The sequence below is a fragment of the Salvelinus alpinus genome, chromosome 22, assembly GCF_045679555.1.
Source record: "Salvelinus alpinus chromosome 22, SLU_Salpinus.1, whole genome shotgun sequence".
NCBI lineage: Eukaryota > Metazoa > Chordata > Actinopteri > Salmoniformes > Salmonidae > Salvelinus > Salvelinus alpinus.
The window spans coordinates 33120447-33138685 of NC_092107.1; the positions used below are offsets into that span (position 1 = coordinate 33120447).

At 48.9% G+C, this 18239-nt stretch overlaps 1 protein-coding gene across 3 annotated transcripts in view; it reads left to right on the forward strand.

The window, feature by feature from the left end:
- Positions 1-18239, forward strand: part of LOC139549440 (protocadherin Fat 3-like) — a 389617-nt gene that overhangs the window by 345153 nt on the left and 26225 nt on the right. For all 3 annotated transcript variants that reach the window (XM_071359936.1, XM_071359937.1, XM_071359938.1), the window contains 8 exons: positions 39-176; positions 2690-2833; positions 3018-3215; positions 5246-6047; positions 7145-7279; positions 7475-7632; positions 10852-11076; positions 14157-14400. In XM_071359936.1, the coding sequence (XP_071216037.1) occupies positions 39-176; positions 2690-2833; positions 3018-3215; positions 5246-6047; positions 7145-7279; positions 7475-7632; positions 10852-11076; positions 14157-14400 (2044 nt within the window). The remainder of the gene's footprint in view (positions 1-38; positions 177-2689; positions 2834-3017; positions 3216-5245; positions 6048-7144; positions 7280-7474; positions 7633-10851; positions 11077-14156; positions 14401-18239) is intronic.

The following is an 18239-nucleotide window of genomic DNA, read 5'->3' on the forward strand; positions in this document are numbered from 1 at the left end:
GGAGAGTCCCTGCCTAACCACATGTCCTCCTCCTCTAGCTGACAGCTGAGGACGTAGACAGTCAGGTGAATGGTGATATCCTCTACTCCATCGTCAGTGGCGACAGAGAGAACCAGTTCTTCATAGACCCTCTCTCTGGCATGGTGAAGGTCAACAAACAGCTGGACAGAGAGACGGTGAGCACACACACACACACACACACACACACACACACACACACACACACACACACACACACACACACACACACACACACACACACACACACACACACACACACACACACACACACACACACACACACACACAGGTAAAGACACAGACGCAAACATACCTCCTCCTGACCATTTCCCTTATGGAGGTTACTCCCACCGTTATCCCCCGTGCAGCTAGGTACCTCCTCCTGACCGTTTCCCTTATGGAGGTTGTTCATTTCCTCTAAGTAGAGAGTAGAGGCATTGCATCCTATCCCTCCTCTTCCCAGGCTGCTTTCTTCCCTCGTTTGTCTTGTTCTCCGGAGCGTTTGAAGTGTTCCGAGTGTGTCTTCTGATTCCCCTCATAAAGAATTCATGAGTGTGGCCAGTGACAGTGATCTGATCGCGCTCCAAAGAAAACGCCTGGGCTTGTGGGGGATCAAAGAGCTGATGAAAGTGTGTTTGGGTTATCAGAGAGCGCAGCCCCGAGTGCGTGTGTGTGTCTTCACCCACCACTATTTCCATACAGGTTTTTTTCTCTCTCTCCTAATCAGCACCGTGGTTGTTTATTGGGGTTTCTTTTTTCATTTCTCAGAGTGAGACTTTATTTTTTCATTTCTCAGTGTGAGACTTTATTTTTTCATTTCTCAGAGTGAGACTTTATTTTTTCATTTCTCAGTGTGAGACTTTATTTTTTCATTTCTCAGTGAGACGTTATTTTTTCATTTCTCAGAGTGAGAAGTTATTTTTTCTTTTCTCAGAGTGAGAAGTTATTTTTTCTTTTCTCAGAGTGAGACGTTATTTTTTCATTTCTCAGAGTGAGACGTTATTTTTTCATTTCTCAGAGATGTTATTTTTTCATTTCTCAGAGTGAGAAGTTATTTTTTCATTTCTCAGAGTGAGACGTTATTTTTTCTTTTCTCAGTGTGAGACTTTATTTTTTAATTTCTCAGAGTGAGACTTTATTTTTTAATTTCTCAGTGTGAGACTTTATTTTTTCATTTCTCAGTGAGACGTTATTTTTTCATTTCTCAGAGTGAGAAGTTATTTTTTCTTTTCTCAGAGTGAGACGTTATTTTTTCATTTCTCAGAGTGAGACGTTATTTTTTCATTTCTCAGAGATGTTATTTTTTCATTTCTCAGAGTGAGAAGTTATTTTTTCATTTCTCAGAGTGAGACGTTATTTTTTATTTTCTCAGAGTGAGATGTTATTTTTTCATTTCTCAGAGATTTTATTTTTTCATTTCTCAGAGATTTTATTTTTTCATTTCTCAGAGTGAGAAGTTATTTTTTCATTTCTCAGAGTGAGATGTTATTTTTTCATTTCTCAGAGTGAGAAGTTATTTTTTCTTTTCTCAGAGTGAGATGTTATTTTTTCATTTCTCAGAGATGTTATTTTTTCATTTCTCAGAGTGAGAAGTTATTTTTTCATTTCTCAGAGATGTTATTTTTTCATTTCTCAGAGATGTTATTTTTTCATTTCTCAGAGTGAGAAGTTATTTTTTCTTTTCTCAGAGTGAGATGTTATTTTTTCATTTCTCAGAGTGAGACGTTATTTTTTCTTTTCTCAGCGTGAGACGTTATTTTTGTTTTCAGTTATTGCATTTTTCTGCTGTGTTTAGTTAGGCTGTTATTACAGAGCAGAATGTGGAGTCACACAGAAACACCCTGCAGCTTGCGTGGTAGAGAATAAGGTGTGTGAGTGAGTGAGTGAGTGAGTGAGTGAGTGAGTGAGTGAGTGAGTGAGTGAGTGAGTGAGTGAGTGAGTGAGTGAGTGAGTGAGTGAGTGAGTGAGTGAGTGTGCGTGTGCGTGTGTGCGTGTGTCTTCACTCCCTAAGCTAGTAAAAATCCTGTCTACCTGAGATAGACTGTTCCCTCAGGTACACTCTTAGAAAAAAAGGTGCTATCTGGAAACTAAAGGGGTTCTTCGGCTGTCCCCAAAGAATCACCCTTTAAAGAACCCTTTCTGGTTGCAGGTTGAACCGTTTTGGGTTCCATGTAGAACCCTTTCCACAGAAGGTTCTACATGGAACCCAAAAGTGTTTTACCTGGAACCAAAAAGGTTGCTCATTTGGGGACAGCCGAAGAACCATTTTGAAACCCTTTTTTCTTAGAGTGTAGAGTAAATCTGAGAGACAGAGACAGAAACCCAGGGTGCATGCTTAGTAGGACACGCCAGGAATGTGTCAGTCACAGTAGTGTGTTTCAGAGGATCAAAGGATGCGCCCACAACCAATCACAACACACTTAATCAGCGCCCTTAGGTCCTCGTTTAGTGTGCTGATATTCAAGGGAGTACCACATTATAAGGATGCGTATCCAGGAAGATATTTGATTAGGAACTTGTCATCATTGGTTAATGTGTGATGAATCTGATTTGCATGGAAATTGCTGCGTTTGATTTTCTCTATCCTATTATCATTATCAGGCATGAAATTATAAAGTTTCTCGACGTGAAGTTTCAAGGGAAACTCGCATGTTTTTTTCTTCTCTAGGTGTCTGGTTACTCTCTGGCGGTCAGGGCTCTGGACAGTGGTGTTCCGCCCATGTCGTCAACGGTGATGGTCAACATCGACATCTCAGACATCAACGACAGCCCGCCTACTTTCACCCCGGCCAATCTCACCACTGTCATACAGGTACTGTTACTCACATGATTGACAGCTCTAATGACCAAGGAACTCCATACACACATACATCCACATAGACATAGATATTCACACACATATCCTTTCTTGCAGGAGAAGCACACACACACACACACACACACACACTCCGTCTTGCATCTAATGTAATTTCCCTTCTCGTACTCTCCAATCACAGGAGAACAAGCCCATCGGCACCAGCATTCTGCAGCTGTCTGTCATAGACCAGGACTCTTCCCATAACGGCCCGCCCTTTGAGTTCCGCATCTTATCAGGGAATGAGGGTGGAGAGTTTACACTGGAGTGGGATGGAACTCTGCTAGCCAATCAGGTGTTTAGGAGGGACTTGGCCACAGAGTATGTCATCCAGGTCCAGGTAAGAATGCCATTTTACATCATCTCTACTGTTACTGTTAGCACCATGTCTTACAACCTGCTGGTCAACCCTGATAGTGTTAGCACCATGTCTTACAACCTGCTGGTCAACCCTGATAGTGTTAGCACCATGTCTTACAACCTGCTGGTCAACCCTGATAGTGTTAGCACCATGTCTTACAACCTGCTGGTCAACCCTGATAGTGTTAGCACCATGTCTTACAACCTGCTGGTCAACCCTGTTAGTGTTAGCACCAGGTCTTATAACCAGCTGGTCAACCCTGTTACTGTTAACACCATGTCTTACAACGTGCTGGTCAACCCTGTTAGTGTTAGCACCAGGTCTTATAACCAGCTGGTCAACCCTGTTACTGTTAGCACAATGTCTTACAACCTGCTGGTCAACCCTGTTAGTGTTAGCACCAGGTCTTATAACCAGCTGGTCAACCCTGTTACTGTTAACACCATGTCTTACAACGTGCTGGTCAACCCTGTTACTGTTAGCACCATGTCTTACAACCTGCTGGTCAACCCTGTTAGTGTTAGCACCATGTCTTATAACCTGCTGGTCAACCCTGTTACTGTTAGCACCATGTCTTACAACCTGCTGGTCAACCCTGTTACTGTTAGCACCAGGTCTTATAACCAGCTGGTCAACCCTGTTACTGTTAGCACCATGTATTACAACCTGCTGGTCAACCCTGTTACTGTTAGCACCATGTCTTACAACCTGCTGGTCAACCCTGTTACTGTTAGCACCATGTCTTACAACCTGCTGGTCAACCCTGTTACTGTTAGCACCATGTATTACAACCTGCTGGTCAACCCTGTTACTGTTAGCACCAGGTCTTATAACCAGCTAGTCAACCCTGTTAGTGTTAGCACCAGGTCTTATAACCAGCTGGTCAACCCTGTTAGTGTTAGCACCAGGTCTTATAACCAGCTGGTCAACCCTGTTAGTGTTAGCACCATTTCTTATAACCAGCTGGTCAACCCTGTTACTGTTAGCACCAGGTCTTATAACCAGCTGGTCAACCCTGTTAGTGTTAGCACCAGGTCTTATAACCAGCTGGTCAACCCTGTTAGTGTTAGCACCAGGTCTTATAACCAGCTGGTCAACCTTGTTAGTGTTAGCACCAGGTCTTATAACCAGCTGGTCAACCCTGTTAGTGTTAGTAGCATTTCTTATAACCAGCTGGTCAACCCTGTTACTGTTAGCACCAGGTCTTATAACCAGCTAGTCAACCCTGTTAGTGTTAGCACCAGGTCTTATAACCAGCTGGTCAACCCTGTTAGTGTTAGCACCAAGTCTTATAACCAGCTGGTCAACCCTGTTAGTGTTAGCACCATTTATTATAACCAGCTGGTCAACCCTGTTACTGTTAGCACCAGGCCTTATAACCAGCTGGTCAACCCTGTTAGTGTTAGTGGCAGGTCTTATAACCAGCTGGTCAACCCTGTTAGTGTTAGCACCAGGTCTTATAACCAGCTGGTCAACCCTGTAACCAGCTGGTCAACCCTGTTAGTGTTAGTAGCATTTCTTATAACCAGCTAGTCAACCCTGTTAGTGTTAGCACCAGGTCTTATAACCAGCTGGTCAACCCTGTTAGTGTTAGCACCAAGTCTTATAACCAGCTGGTCAACCCTGTTAGTGTTAGCACCATTTATTATAACCAGCTGGTCAACCCTGTTACTGTTAGCACCAGGCCTTATAACCAGCTGGTCAACCCTGTTAGTGTTAGTGGCAGGTCTTATAACCAGCTGGTCAACCCTGTTAGTGTTAGCACCAGGTCTTATAACCAGCTGGTCAACCCTGTTAGTGTTAGCACCAGGTCTTACAACCTGCTGGTCAACCCTGTTACTGTTAGCACCAGGTCTTATAACCAGCTGGTCAACCCTGTTAGTGTTAGTAGCAGGTCTTACAACCAGCTAGCTTGTGGAAGGTCTGTGCTACTAAATCACACATGGGATTACATTGTGATTGATGTTTTTTGGCTTTGTGTTAACCCTTTGCTTCTCCCCTACCTCCAGGTAAGGGACTCAGGTAAGCCCCGTCTGTCCTCCTCTTCTACCCTGACGGTGCGTGTGATTGAGGAGAGCCTTCACCGGCCCGTAGCGCTACCCCTGGAGGTCCACATCATCACCATGGAGGACGAGTTTCCTGGAGGAGTCATCGGCCAGCTGCACGCCACTGACGCAGACCCCTACGATGTCCTGACCTTCGGCCACGCCCCTCCGTCTCAACGCTCCCTCTTCAAGATCAGTCCGAGAGACGGTAAGATCATAGCCCTGGGCGGCCTGGATGCCGGTCGCTACTCCCTCAACGCCAGCGTGAGTGACGGACGCTTTGCCGTGCCCGTGGCTGTGAGCGTGCACGTGGAGCAGGCATCACCAGAGATGCTGCGCGAGGCGGTGACAGTGCGTTTCGAGAGTGTGCAACCACACGACTTTGTGGCCACACATCTGAAAAACGTGGTGAAAGTTCTTAAGGTTGCCGCGGCGACGCAGAAGCAGGACGCGCTGCACGTGCTCAGTCTGCAGCCCGTGGGCGGGACCAGCCAGCTGGATCTGCTGGTTGCCGTGGAGACGGCTGGGGGAGGTTTCTACAAGGCAGCGTACCTGACTCAGAAGCTGAGCGCCTCCCGGAGGCAGCTGGAGGAAGTGCTGAGGGTGTCGGCCATCTTGGATAAGAACTGTTCTGGGCTTGAGTGTCGTGGGGCCCAATGTGAGCAGAGCATTGTGTTGGACTCTCACGCTCTCATCACCTACAGCACACCCAGGGTTAGCTTTGTGTCGCCACGCTTCCACAGGACCACACGCTGCACCTGCACTGGTGAGGACACGCACACACACACACACACACACACACACACACACACACACACACACACACACAGATATACACTAATGTATCGTATCAATGTATATGCATGATGATGCACTCACATTCTCACACAAAATTATACACACAAACAAAAGTGTCCTTCAGAGAGCTGTACAGTAGACATTGTTGACATCTGCATGATCTGCACTGTAGCAACCGCTCTGTCTGATTGTATAAATACTATAATGATAACAAGTTGATGGTCATAATCCACCAGGGGCATTTTGAGTGTGTATCTGACCCCTGGGATTAGACAGACCCCACAGTAGATTTAATTAGCATGTTGTGGCTAATGTAATTAGCATGTCTCATGGGGACACTTGGCAGAGGATTTGGCAGAGGATTTGTCTGCCTCTACTCTGAATGACCCTAAATGAACTTGTCCTCTCTCGCTCTCTTCATTCAACCTTTCTTGTCTCCCATTCTCTCATTTTACGCTTCTTGTTTCCTTTCCTCCTTCTATCCATGGTCCTCTGTCTTCTGTTTCACACCCTCTCCTTCTCTTCTCGTTTCCTTTCCTCCTTCTATCCATGGTCCTCTGTCTTCTGTTTCACACCCTCTCCTTCTCTTCTCGTTTCCTTTCCTCCTTCTATCCATGGTCCTCTGTCTTCTGTTTCACACCCTCTCCTTCTCTTCTCGTTTCCTTTCCTCCTTCTATCCATGGTCCTCTGTCTTCTGTTTCACTCTGTTTCACACCCTCTCCTTCGCTTCTCGTTTCCTTCCATTTATATTCTATTTCACCCTCAACCACCCCCCCTCTATCTCTCTCCATCCCTTTATCCCTCCCCTCCTGTCTCTCTCTCTACCTCCCCATTCCCCCCACTCTTCCTTTCTCTCATTTGTTTCACCCCTCACATCTCTCTCTTCCCATCCTCTCTCTCTCTCTCTCTCTCTCTCTCTCTCTCTCTCTCTCTCTCTCTCTCTCTCTCTCTCTCTTTCTCTCTCTCATCCTCCTCCTCCCTCTCACTCTCTCCCTCCCCCTCCTCTCTCTCCCTCCCTCCCCCTCCTCTCTCTCTCCCTTCTCTCTCTCTCTCTCCCTCCATCAGATGGTAGCTGTCCCCCAGCCTCAGAGTTGTGTGATGAGCAGCCCTGTCCAGGAGACATGCAGTGTGTGGGCACAGAGGGCACCAGAGGACCGTATGCCTGCCAGTGTCCACCAGGGAAACTAGGAGAGTGTGCAGGTGCGTTGATGTGGGTTTATGTGTCCAGGTGTCTTTTGAATGTGTGGGTCCGTTGTAAATATGATGTCATTTGTGGATGCAAATAGAACATTCAAAAAGTTTTAAATTGTGTGTGTGTGTGTGTGTGTGTGTGTGTGTGTGTGTGTGTGTGTGTGTGTGTGTGTGTGTGTGTGTGTGGGGGGGGGGTGTATACAGGTCACACGTCTCTGAGTTTCTCAGGGAACAGCTATATCAAGTATAAAGTGTCTGATGGAGGGAGGACAGGAGAGATGAAGCTGGGACTGAGGATCAGAACTCTACAGAGCAGAGGAATCATCATGTACACACACTCTGACCCCTGCACTATACTGAAGGTACCCACACACACACACTGACCCCTGCACTATACTGAAGGTACACACACACACACTGACCCCTGCACTATACTGAAGGTACACACACACACACACACTCTGACCCCTGCACTATACTGAAGGTACCCACACACACACTCTGACCCCTGCACTATTCTGAAGGTACACACACACACACTCTGACCCCTGCACTATACTGAAGGTACCCACACACACTCTGACCCCTGCACTAGATCAGAACTCTACAGAGCAGAGGAATCATCATGTACACACACTCTGACCGCTGCACTATACTGAAGGTACCCACACACACACTCTGACCCCTGCACTATACTGAAGGTACACACACACACACTCTGACCCCTGCACTATACTGAAGGTATCCACACACACACTGACCCCTGTACCATACTGAAGGTACCCACACACACACTCTGACCCCTGCACTATTCTGAAGGTATCCACACACACACTGACCCCTGTACCATACTGAAGGTACCCACACACACACTCTGACCCCTGCACTATACTGAAGGTACCCACACACACACTCTGACCCCTGCACCATACTGAAGGTACCCACACACACTCTGACCCCTGCACTATACTGAAAGTACCCACACACACACACTGACCCCTGCACTATACTGAAGGTACCCACACACACACACTGACCCGTGCACTATACTGAAGGTACACACACACACACTCTGACCCCTGCACTATACTGAAGGTACACACACACACTCTGACCCCTGCACTATACTGAAAGTACCCACACACACACACTGACCCCTGCACTATACTGAAGGTACCCACACACACACACTGACCCGTGCACTATACTGAAGGTACACACACACACACTCTGACCCCTGCACTATACTGAAGGTACACACACACACACTGACCCCTGCACTATACTGAAGGTACCCACACACACACTCTGACCCCTGCACTATACTGAAGGTACACACACACACACACTGACCCCTGCACTATACTGAAGGTACCCACACACACACTCTGACCCCTGCACTATACTGAAGGTACACACACACACTCTGACCCCTGCACTATACTGAAGGTACACACACACACACACACTGACCCCTGCACTATACTGAAGGTACCCACACACACACTCTGACCCCTGCACTATACTGAAGGTACACACACACACACTGACCCCTGCACTATACTGAAGGTACCCACACACACACTGACCCCTGCACTATACTGAAGGTACCCACACAGACACTCTGACCCCTGCACTATACTGAAGGTACCCACTCACACACTCTGACCCCTGCACTATATTGAAGGTACACACACACACACACTGACCCCTGCACTATACTGAAGGTACACACAGACACTCTGACCCCTGCACTATACTGAAGGTACCCACACACACACTGACCCCTGCACTATACTGAAGGTACACACACACACACTGACCCCTGCACTATACTGAAGGTACACACACACACACACTGACCCCTGCACTATACTGAAGGTACACACACACACACTGACCCCTGCACTATACTGAAGGTACACACACACACACACTGACCCCTGCACTATACTGAAGGTACCCACACACACACACTGACCCCTGCACTATACTGAAGGTACCCACACACACTCTGACCCCTGCACTATACTGAAGGTACCCACACACACACACTGACCCCTGCACTATACTGAAGGTACCCACACACACTCTGACCCCTGCACTATACTGAAGGTACCCACACACACACACTGACCCCTGCACTATACTGAAGGTACACACACACTCTGACCCCTGCACTATACTGAAGGTACCCACACACACACACTGACCCCTGCACTATACTGAAGGTACACACACACACTGACCCCTGCACTATACTGAAGGTACCCACACACACACTCTGACCGCTGCACTATACTGAAGGTACCCACACACACACTGACCCCTGCACTATACTGAAGGTACACACACACACACTGACCCGTGCACTATACTGAAGGTACCCACACACACTCTGACCCCTGCACTATACTGAAGGTACCCACACACACTCTGACCCCTGCACTATACTGAAGGTACACACACACACTCTGACCCCTGCACTATACTGAAGGTACCCACACACACACTGACCCCTGCACTATACTGAAGGTACACACACACTCTGACCCCTGCACTATACTGAAGGTACACACACACACTCTGACCCCTGCACTATACTGAAGGTACCCACACACACACACTGACCCCTGCACTATACTGAAGGTACACACACACACACTCTGACCCCTGCACTATACTGAAGGTACACACACACACTCTGACCCCTGCACTATACTGAAGGTACACACACACACACACTGACCCCTGCACTATACTGAAGGTATCCACACACACACTGACCCGTGCACTATACTGAAGGTACACACACACACTCTGACCCCTGCACTATACTGAAGGTACACACACACACACTCTGACCCCTGCACTATACTGAAGGTACCCACACACACACTCTGACCCCTGCACTATACTGAAGGTACCCACACACACACGCTGACCCCTGCACTATACTGAAGGTATCCACACACACACTGACCCCTGCACTATACTGAAGGTACACACACACACTCTGACCCCTGCACTATACTGAAGGTACCCACACACACTCTGACCCCTGCACTATACTGAAGGTACCCACACACACACTCTGACCCCTGCACTATACTGAAGGTACACACACACACACACACTGACCCCTGCGCTATACTGAAGGTATCCACACACACACTGACCCCTGCACTATACTGAAGGTACCCACACACACACTCTGACCCCTGCACTATACTGATGGTATCCACACACACACTCTGACCACTGCACTGTACTGAAGGTACACACACTCACTCTGACCCCTGCACTATACTGAAGGTACACACACTCACTCTGACCCCTGCACTATACTGAAGGTACACACACACACATGTACGCTTGCTGACCCCTGTTTAAGGTACACACCTATACATGCTAATCCCTGTACTAACATAACAGACAGACATGTGCTCAGAATACTGTGTTATACACACTGTAAAGAAGCATGGATAGTCTGGTTACCCACAGCACGATCCACCCATGTTATTTCCACAGGCTAAACCCCTTCATCCCCTCTCATCTGCCTTTCTTGTTGTGATTGACAGCTGGAGGAGGGCAAGCTCTGGTTCCAGCTGGACTGTGGGAACAGCCCTGGTATGCTGGGTATCTCTGGGAGGCCCATCAACGATGGGAACTGGCACACGGTGACTCTGGAGATCAACCGTAACTTCACCAGTCTGTCTCTGGACGACAGCTATGTGGAGAGGAGGAGAGGACCACCAAGCTTCCAGCCACTAGGGGCAGATGGGTCTATCTACTTTGGAGCACAGGTGGGCGTTCTGTGGAGGGGTGTGCGTGCGTGCGTGCGTGCGTGCGTGCGTGCGTGCGTGCGTGCGTGCGTGCGCGTGCGTGTGTGTTTTTTTTAGGGACCAGAAGTCCTTACAAGGAGAGTAAAACAAGGAAAATTGGTGCCATTTTGCTGGTCCTCAAAAGGAAAAAGGCTATTTTAGGGTTAGGGTTACAATTAGGGTTATGGTTAGAAGTAGGGTTAGGGTTAGAAGTAGGGTTATGGTTAGAATTAGGGTTAGAAGTAGGGTTATGGTTACAAGTAGGGTTATGTTCGGGTTTTTGGGTTACGGGTTATGGAAAATAGGATTTTGAATGTGAATCAATTGTTTGGTCCCCACAAGGATAGTAAAGCAAGCATGTATGGGTGTGTGACAGATTCTTTCAGAGTGGTAGGGTTGTTGTGATTATGTGAGTTCGGGACACTAATATGTTTGTTTGGGCGTGGCTGTGTGTGTTTTGCATGTGCGAGCGTAATCGATTAGTATGTGTGAGTATAGTGTTTCTCTATAATGCTCTTACCAATTTAATCTAGTCAGAGTGAGGAACACAACACAAGGTAAGACGCTGGGTTGGAAACTGAATAGAAAGCTCTGGATAGGAGTTCTGCATAGGATGCTCTGGATAGGAGCTCTGCATAGGAAGCTCTAGATAAGGAGCTCTGCATAGGAAGCTCTAGATAGGGAGCTCTGTATAGGAAGCTCTGGATAGGAGCTCTGCATAGGAAGCTCTAGATAGGAGCTCTGCATAGGAAGCTCTAGATAAGGAGCTCTGCATAGGAAGCTCTAGATAGGGAGCTCTGTATAGGAAGCTCTGTATAGGAAGCTCTGAATAGGAGCTCTGCATAGGAAGCTCTAGATAGGGAGCTCTGTATAGGGAGCTCTATATATGAAGCTCTGAATAGGAGCTCTGCATAGGAAGCTCTGGATAGGAAGCTCTGTATAGGAAGCTCTGAATAGGAAGCTCTGAATAGGAAGCTCTGCATAGGGAGCTCTAGATAGGGAGCTCTGTATAGGAAGCTCTGGATAGGAAGCTCTGTATAGGAAGCTCTGTATAGGAAGCTCTGAATAGGAGCTCTGCATAGGAAGCTCTAGATAGGGAGCTCTGTATAGGAAGCTCTGGATAGGAAGCTCTGACGGGGAGCTCTGTATCGGAAGCTCTGAATAGGAGCTCTGCATAGGAAGCTCTGTATAGGAAGCGCTGTATAGGAAGCTCTGGATAGGAGATCTGCATAAGGAGCTATGCATAGGAAGCTCTGCATAGGAAGCTCTAGATAGGAGCTATGCATTGGAAGCTCTGGATAGGGAGCTCTGTATAGGAAGCTCTGCATAGAAATCTCTGGACAGGGAGCTCTGTATAGGAATCTCTGGATAGGAAACTCTGGATAAGAAGCTCTGAGGAATACAGCCTGTGTGTGTATTTATGAATGTACTGTATTTAGGGAATGTGAAGATCAGAATCTTAATCTCTTATTATTATTTTATTTCACCTTTATTTAACCAGGTAAACTAGTTGAGAACAAGTTCTCATTTACAACTGCGACCTGGCCAAGATAAAGCAAAGCAGTGTGACACAAACAACAACACATAGTTACACATGGAATAAACAAGCGTACAGTCAATAACACAATAGAAGAAAAAGAAAGTATATATACAGTGTGTGCAAATGGCGTGAGGAGGTAAGGCAATAAATAGGCCATAGTAACGAAGTAATTACAATTTAGCAGATTAACACGGGAGTGATAAATGAGCAGATGATGATGTGCAAGTAGTGAAACTGGTGTTGGCTTTGGGGATGACCAGTGAGATATACCTGTTGGAGCGCGTGCTACGAGGGGGTGATGTTATGGTGACCAGTGAGCTGAGATAAGGCGGAGCTTTACCTAGCATAGACTTATAGATGACCTGGAGCCAGTGGGTCTGGCGACAATTATGTAGTGAGGGCCAGCCGACTAGAGCATACAGGTCGCAGTGGTGGGTGGTATAAGGGGCTTTGGTAACAAAACGGATGGCACTGTGATAGACTGCATCCAGTTTGCTGAGTAGAGTATTGGAAGCTATTTTGTAGATGACATCGCCAAAGTCGAGGATCGGTAGGATAGTCAGTTTTACGAGGGTAAGTTTGGCGGCGTGAGTGAAGGAGGCTTTGTTGCGAAATAGAAAGCCGATTCTAGATTTGATTTTGGATTAGAAATGTTTGATATGAGTCTGGAAGGAGAGTTTACAGTCTAGCCAGACACCTAGGTATTTGTAGTTGTCCACGTATTCTAGGTCAGAACCGTCCAGAGTAGTGATGCTAGTCGGGCGGGCGTGTCACGATCGTCGTTGGAAGCATACTTGGACCAAAGCGCAGCGTGATCTGGATTCCACATATTTATTGAAGTGAAACGCACAAAAAAAAACAAAGAGCAAACGACATGTGAAGCTATGGAGTGTTCACAGACAACTACACATAAACAAGATCCCACAAAACACAGTGGGGAAAAGGCTGCCTAAATATGATCCCCAATCAGATACAACGATAAACAGCTGCCTCTGATTGGGAACCATACCAAGCCAACATAGAAAAAAACAACCCAGATTACCCACCCAAGTCACACCGCGACCTAACCAACATAGAGAATAAAAAGGCTCTCTATGATCAGGGCGTGACAGGGCGGGTGCGGGCAGCGACTGGTTGAAAAGCATGCATTTGGTTTTACTAGCGCTTAAGAGCAGTTGGAGGCCACGGAAGGAGTGTTGTATGGCATTGAAGTTTGGAGGTTAGTTAACACAGTGCCAAAGAAGGGCCAGATGTATACAGAATGGTGTCGTCTGCATGGACGTGGATCAGGGAATCACCCGCAGCGAGAGCGACATCGTTGATATATACATTATGTTGTTATATTATGTTGTTGTCTGAACATTGCTTGCTCCATACTCAGAAAACAACATGAAGAAGCTAGGTATTCTGGTTTGATATTATAGTTTTGTGTGCTATACCTATTCATATACAGTACAATATTTGTTTGTTTGTTTGTATACATAAATCCGATGTGTCACTCATGTCTCTCCTCTCCCCCCAGGTCCAGCCTCCTAACTCTCGCAGCCTGACAGACAAGAAGGGTCCTCGGGTGACGGATGGTTTCCAGGGCTGCCTGGACTCAGTGATGCTCAACAACAACGAGCTGCCCCTGCAGAACAAGAGGAGTCGCTATGCTGAGGTGGTGGGCCTGACAGAGCTGAAGCTGGGCTGTGTTCTCTACCCCGATGCCTGCCTGAAACAGCCCTGCCTCCACGGCGCTACCTGCAACAGCCTGCCCTCCGGTGGTGAGTCTGGTGAACTGCAAGATGGACATGGATGTGGTCCGGACATTGTAATGGCTGAAATTGAATAAATGGAACAGAGTCAAACATGGTTTCCATATGTTTGTTGTGTTTGATACTGTTCCATTTATTCCAATCCAGCCATTAAAATAAACCCGTCCTCCTATTGGTCATCACACCAGCCTCCTCTGGTGCACGTGTGAAACAAACAGCCTGGGTTGGAACAAAAGCCTGCTCCACTCTGTAGCTCTCGAGGACAGAGATTATTGGTGACCTTTAGTGTCCATAATACACATACTGATAGGAAGATTTCCTGATTGATTGTTTGATTGATTAGCGTTTAGCACCAGGGTGATGGATGGTGATCTGTGCCAGCCTGTGCCCCTGAGCCAGCCGGCAGACTATAACCGCTCCAGAAATCTGGATCTCCCCTCAACGTTATTCTATTATTAATCCATAATTAACTCCTAATTAAACTGTCCTTGACCCACTGTTTTTCCCAAAGGTGTGATTGTGAAATAGCCTTCTTGTCAGTTTCTCCCTAGGAGAGGTGAGTGTGGAGTCAGGCGCAGGAGAGAGTGAATTGCAAGAAAGGGCGTTTTATTTAGAAGTCCAAAGAACAGGAACAGGACCATAACAGTAGCCACAAAACAACAGGAACGTAGTCCCGAAAAAAAACACCTGTTCAACAGAACAAACCAAAACGCAACCCAAACAAAATGACAGCTACACGAACAATCCCGCACAAACCCAAGTGGGTAGGGCGAGATTAAATACCCCACTAATAACCTAAACTATACACAGGTGCACAACAAGACAGACAAAACCAAACGAAAAAGAAAAGGGATCGGTGGCAGCTAGTAGACCGGCGACGACGACTGCCGAGCGCCGCCCGAACAGGGAGAGGAACCACCTTCGGTGGAAGTCGTGACAGTACCCTCCCATGACGCGCGGCTCCCGCAGGGCGCCGACGCCGGCCTCGAGGACGACCCGGAGGGCTATGCGCAGGGCGATCTGGATGGAGGCGGTGGAACTCACCCAGCAGAGATGGGTCCAAGATGTCCCCCACCGGCACCCAGCACCTCTCCTCCGGACCGTACCCCTCCCAATCCACGAGGTACTGCAGGCCCCTCACCCGACGTCTAGAGTCCAGGATGGAACGTAGAGTGTACGCCGGGCCCCCCTCGATGTCCAGAGGGGGCGGAGGGACCTCCCGCACCTCAACGTCCTGCAGTGGACCAGCTACCACCGGCCTGAGGAGAGACACATGAAATGAGGGGTTAATACGATAGTAAGGGGGAGCTGTAACCTATAACACACCTTGTTTATTCTCCTCAGGACTTTAAATGGCCCCACAAACCGCGGGCCCAGCTTCCGGCAGGGCAGGCGAAGGGGCAGGTTTCGGGTCGAGAGCCAGACCCGGTCCCCCGGTGCGAACACAGGGGCCTCTTTGCGGTGGCGGTCAGCGCTCTACTTCTGCCTCCCACCGGCCCGTTTCAGGGATTCCTGGACAGCTCTCAAGGTGTCTTTTGAGCGCTGCACCCATTACTCCACCGCAGGAGCCTCGGTCTGGCTCTGATGCCACGGTACCAGGACCGGCTGATAGCCCAACACGCACTGAAACGGCGACAGGTCCGTGGACGAGTGGCGGAGTGAATTTTGAGCCATCTCGGCCCATGGGACGAACCTCGCCCACTCTCCTGGCCAGTCCTGGCAATACGACCGCAGAAACCTGCCCACATCCTGGTTGACTCTCTCCACCTACCCATTACTCTCGGGGTGAAAATCCGAGGTGAGGCTGACCGAGACCCCCAGATGTTCCATGAACGCTCTCCAGACCCTGGACGTGAACTGGGGACCCCGATCAGAGACTATGTCCTCAGGCACCTCGTAGTGCCGGAAGACGTGTGTAAACAGGGCCTCCGCAGTCTGTAGGGCCGTAGGGAGACCGGGCAAAGGGAGGAGACGGCAGGACTTAGAAAACCGATCCACAACGACCAGGATCGTGGTGTTCCCCTGTGACGGAGGAAGATCGGTGAGGAAGTCCACCGACAGGTGTGACCACGGCCGCTGTGGAACAGGGAGGGGCTGTAACTTCCCTCTAGGCAGGTGTCTAGGGGCCTTACACTGGGCGCACACCGAACAGGAGAAAACGTAAACCCTCACGTCCTTGGTCAAGGTGGGCCACCAGTACTTCCCCCTAAGACCCTGCACCGTCCTATCGATCCCCGGATGACCAGAGGAGGGTAGCGTGTGGGCCCACCTGATCAATCTATCGCGAACACCAAGTGGGACGTACCTCCGACCAGCTGGACACTGTGGTGCCGTGGGTTCTAACCGTGATGCCCGCTCGATGTTCGCGTCCACCTCCCATACCACCGGTGCCACCAGAAAAGAGGCCGGAAGTATGGGGGTGGGATCGATGGACCGCTCCTCGGTATCGTAGAGACGGGACAGTGCGTCGGCCTTAGCGTTATGGGAACCTGGTCTATAAGAGATGGTGAAACGAAATCTGTTGAAAAACATCGCCCACCTTGCCTGACGAGGATTCAGTCTCCTCGCCGCCCGGATGTCCTCCAGATTACGGTGGTCAGTCCAGATGAGAAAAGAGTGTTGCGCCCCTTCAAGCCAATGTCTCCACACCTTCAGAGCTTTTACCACAGCCAGCAACTCCCGGTCCCCCACATCATAGTTTCCTCGAAAAGAAAGCGCAGGGGCGAAGCTTCAGGGGCGTGCCCGAGCGCTGTGATAGCACGGCTCCAACACCAGCCTCAGACGCGTCCACCTCCACTATGAATGCCAAAGAGGGGTATGGATCCGCCAATACGGGAGCATCGGTAAACAACGCCTTCAGACGACCAAAAGCCCTGTCCGCCTCCGCCGACCACCGCAAACGCACCGCACCCCCCTTCAGCAGTGAGGTAATGGGAGCAGCCACCTGCCCAAAACCCCGGATAAACCTCCGGTAGTAATTGGCAAACCCTAAAAACCGCTGCACCTCCTTTACCGTGGTCGGAGTCGGCCAATTACGCACGGCCGCAATGCGGTCACACTCCATCATCACCCCAGATGTGAAAATGTGATACCCCAGGAAAGAGACGGCTTGCTTGGAGAACACACATTTCTCGGCCTTGACATACAGGTCATGCTCCAACAGTCGCCCAAGTACCCTGCGCACCAGAGACGCATGCGCAGCACGTGTGGCGGAATAGATCAGAATGTCATCGATGTAAACCACCACACCCGGTCCGTGCAGGTCCCTGGGAATCTCGTCTACAAAGGATTGGAAAACGGCTGGAGCATTTTTCAACCCATACGGCATGTACTCATAATGGCCAGATGTGGTACTAAACGTGTTCTTCCACTCATCTCCCTCCCGGATTCGCACCAAGTTATACGCGCTCCTGAGATCCAGTTTTGTGAAGAAGCGTGCTCCGTGAAATGACTCCACCGCCGTGGCGATGAGAGGTAGCGGGTAACTGAACCACACTGTGATGGAATTTAGACCTCTATAGTCAATGCACGGACGCAGACCTCCCTCCTTCTTCTTCACAAAAAAGAAATTCGAGGAGGCGGGTGACATATGTCTCCATAGCCACTGTCTCCTCCTGCGACAGGGGATACACGTGACTCCTGGGAAGTGCGGCGTTCACCTGGAGGTTTATCGCACAATCCCTTCGTCGATGAGGTGGTAATTGGGTCGCCCTCTTTTTACAGAAAGCGATAGCCAAATCGGCATATTCGGGGGGAATGCGCACGGTGGAGACTTGGTCCGGACTCTCCACTGTCGTAGCACCGATGGAAACTCCCACACACCTACCTGAGCACTCTGACCACCCCTT